The sequence below is a fragment of the Priceomyces carsonii genome (genome assembly GCF_900007245.1).
Source record: "Priceomyces carsonii strain CBS4050 genome assembly, scaffold: Debaryomyces_carsonii_scaffold_7, whole genome shotgun sequence".
In the NCBI taxonomy this organism is placed as follows: Eukaryota; Fungi; Ascomycota; class Pichiomycetes; order Serinales; family Debaryomycetaceae; genus Priceomyces; species Priceomyces carsonii.
In genome coordinates this window covers 722,003-723,619 of record NW_026946680.1, presented here as the reverse complement: position 1 = coordinate 723,619, position 1,617 = coordinate 722,003, and the positions used below count along the sequence as shown (strand labels likewise).

The window sequence follows — 1,617 nt, the reverse complement described above, 5'->3', positions numbered from 1 at the left end:
AAGCAGTGAAGAACGTAGAAAAAATGATTTTACAGATCTAGATTGCATTTTTAAAAGAGGGTCTTACAATAGCCAAAAAGATCACCAAGATGATCAAGGAGATCTGGGTTTTAAATCGACACATAAAAAGATTAATATATATAGAAATAATGGGGATAATGAGATTAATTCACCGGATGGAGGAGTCTTTGACAAAGTGAGTGAAGAATCTCAGGATACAGAGCTAACAAAGAGAGACCTTTCTTCTAAAGGGCCACTGCAAAATAATAATATTATAGACTTCGTGCCAATCGATTCACAAGCTCCATAGGATATTGGCTGGATGCGAATATGGGATACCTAGAAGGAAAGAGAAAGAGATAGATTCGCTCCATTGGTGTTAATGTCGAATCTAATCATTCCTATGCTAGAAAATTTGAACGGGAGTAGCAAGATGTTTTTTTTTTTTCAAATTTGCACCATGAGTTTAGAAACCCTCAATGGAAAATCTGTCAAGGCAGTTTTTCAAAGCGTTTTATCTCTCATGAAAGTACTGGGCTATGTAAACCTATATAAATGTCGTAATTTGAGGTGCATAACTCCGCTTGATTAGACCTTTTTCTACTTTCTTAATCTGCTTCATCTATACTCGTAGCAGAACGTTTTTGCATTCTGATTCGTCCTTGTGTATCATATTTTAGGACCTCAATAGTAGACTTACAAATGTTTGCACAATGATGATGTTATAAAATTACTAAAACGTAATTGAGGTGTGAGAGAGCAAAACAATGGTTACGGTAGCTTCTGTTATAAATAAAGTTTGAGGAGAAATACATTTTTGATTATTATTTATAACTGGACACAGATACAACGAAGACCTAAAGAAGTCGACCCATATTGCTTCGGTCCATAAAGTTGCAAAATCAGTGGGTGAGTAAAGTACTAGTAACAATTTGTGATTTTGATCAGCTCTTCCAAAAAAAAAAACGCAACCACATTTCTCGTGTGAAGTAAAGATATTCTATAGAGTCGAGCTCTCAATGAAAATATTGATTTGACCATAATATAGGTGCCCGTCGGCCCGAAGGGCTTAGTACAAAACTTATGAATGAAGGAGAGCCCTGTAAACTCCTATGGAGAGTTTCTTTTTTTAGATTAGTTAAGTATGTCTTTATAATTTATTTATAGTAGCAATTAGGCCGTATATATACGTTTTTTTCTTGAAACTTATCGACCCTATTCATCCCCAAAAAAAGGCATTTTTATTACAATCTTTCAAACAGGCACATAACGTCTCCGTTCCTAAAATATTAACCATGAAAATTCATCTTCTCATATAGAAATATCGAGGCCATAATTAAAATGAATTCTTTATACTTTTAAGTTGACATCTGGTCAATAGCATGTAAATCTTTTGAATAAGGTGAAACAGGGTTTGTGAGCTTTCTATTTATCGCGGAACCTTTTGAAGCAACACTATCATTTGTAATGCTCGTACTTTGAGACTCCTTGCTTGTTTTATCAAAAATTACTCCATCCTCTTTGTTACCATGTTCTTCTTCTTGGGTGCCGTGGGAATAGATTCTAAATATGTCGTCCAACGCTTCAAAATCTATTTGCTTACATTCTTCACTGTTT

The 1,617-nt window shown here is 34.5% G+C and overlaps 1 protein-coding gene across 1 annotated transcript in view; it reads right to left on the bottom strand.

Moving 5' to 3' along the window:
• Positions 1-1,358: 1,358 nt before the first annotated feature.
• The window catches only part of PRCAT00006180001 (uncharacterized protein), a gene marked incomplete at both ends in the record, with an annotated part of 1,766 nt that continues 1,507 nt past the window's right edge, over positions 1,359-1,617 (bottom strand). Inside the window, one exon of the mRNA XM_062956308.1 lies at positions 1,359-1,591. Coding sequence (XP_062812825.1) covers positions 1,359-1,591 — 233 coding nt within the window. The remainder of the gene's footprint in view (positions 1,592-1,617) is intronic.